The sequence below is a fragment of the Sinocyclocheilus anshuiensis genome, unplaced genomic scaffold (assembly GCF_001515605.1).
Source record: "Sinocyclocheilus anshuiensis isolate Anshui unplaced genomic scaffold, SAMN03320099.WGS_v1.1 scaffold1491, whole genome shotgun sequence".
NCBI classification, from domain to species: Eukaryota; Metazoa; Chordata; class Actinopteri; order Cypriniformes; family Cyprinidae; genus Sinocyclocheilus; species Sinocyclocheilus anshuiensis.
The window spans coordinates 83910-85272 of record NW_015555706.1 but is presented as its reverse complement, the minus strand read 5'-3'; the positions used below and the strand labels follow the sequence as shown (position 1 = coordinate 85272).

Here is a 1363-nt window from a genome sequence, read left to right as displayed (position 1 = left end):
ATATATATATATAATTATTCACTATTGTATAAAAGTAAGTAGATCATTGATAAAAAATTTTACAATTAAAAATAATTAATTTAATTTAATTACAGTACTTTAAAATGTAAATGTAATGTAAATGTGTTTTATTAAGTTTTAATTCGATTTAATTTCTTATTTTTAATAATTTAATTTAATTTAATTTATGTGTTAACTAATATTTGTGTGTACTATGTACTGTTGGAATCAGCAGTAAGCATTAGTCAGATCTCTCGTGAGAAGATTAGTCGTGAGACTGCTATTTCTCACTCATTCATTTCTTTATTCACACATGCATAAACACACCTGGTTTGCAGCACAGCTGTCCATCGAATCCAGGAACCCAAATGCTTCCTGAAAATCCAGTGGCAGATCCGGGTCTGGAAACTCCATGTCCTCATAGAAGTGTGGACTGACGGGTTCCTGATGGAGGTTTCCTCTCATGTCTGTGGGAAAAACATTCACATTTGCCTTCATTTTCAAACATACACTTTTCTCACACAGCTCATGTAATGAGCAATCAAAATTTTCCATATATTATTTTAAGATGCAACAGGCAAAACATTGTTTTTTCATGCACTGATCAGGTTTTGTATTTTGGGCTTTTCACTTTTTATGTGTTGTTTCAGACTAGTGAACAAAAAACATTCAAAATACACATTTAAGACAAGACATCCCAGGTGAATAGGGTAAAAAATAACTAATATATCTCACCATACTTCCCCAGTTGATTGATTACATTAAAAATTGCGAACATACTTTTGTATGTTACTAATATGCATACATTTGCATAACAGAAATCTGAACATTAGTTCAAAATTCTTGTTTGGTTTTGCCAATATATTAAAGGTTTTTACAGAAGGAATTTTGAATTAGTCTTTTTATCACTCCAAAAATCAGAAAATACTGTCAGCTGAAAAAATACTAAATGTTTTTAGGAATTAAATGTTAAAAATATAAATCAATGTGAATGATATATGAACAAACCCCTCAGTAAAAATCTTCAATTATTTTATAATATTTTATAAAATATTTTAGATTTTATTAGGTAATGAACAATACTATGAAGATAGTTACAAAGGCAGAACTATTTTTAATAACAATTTACTTAATAAAAAAATAAATAAATACAAAAAATATATATATACTGTATATACAGTATATGTGTGTGTGTGTGTGTACACACACTACTGTATTATTTAATACTGAATAAAACATTTTTATTTTGTATTAGGTTATAATTTTATAATATTTTAATTCAAAATGTAAGTGTAAAATAATTCAATTAAATTAGTGATTTAATTAATTACTGCATATATATATAATTGTAATAATTAAAATA

The 1363-nt window shown here is 26.2% G+C and overlaps 1 protein-coding gene across 1 annotated transcript in view; it reads right to left on the bottom strand.

The window, feature by feature from the left end:
* Positions 1-1363, bottom strand: part of LOC107671804 (rho GTPase-activating protein 30) — a 22456-nt gene that overhangs the window by 4307 nt on the left and 16786 nt on the right. The window contains exon 11 of the mRNA XM_016464776.1: positions 328-467. Coding sequence (XP_016320262.1) covers positions 328-467 — 140 coding nt within the window. The remainder of the gene's footprint in view (positions 1-327; positions 468-1363) is intronic.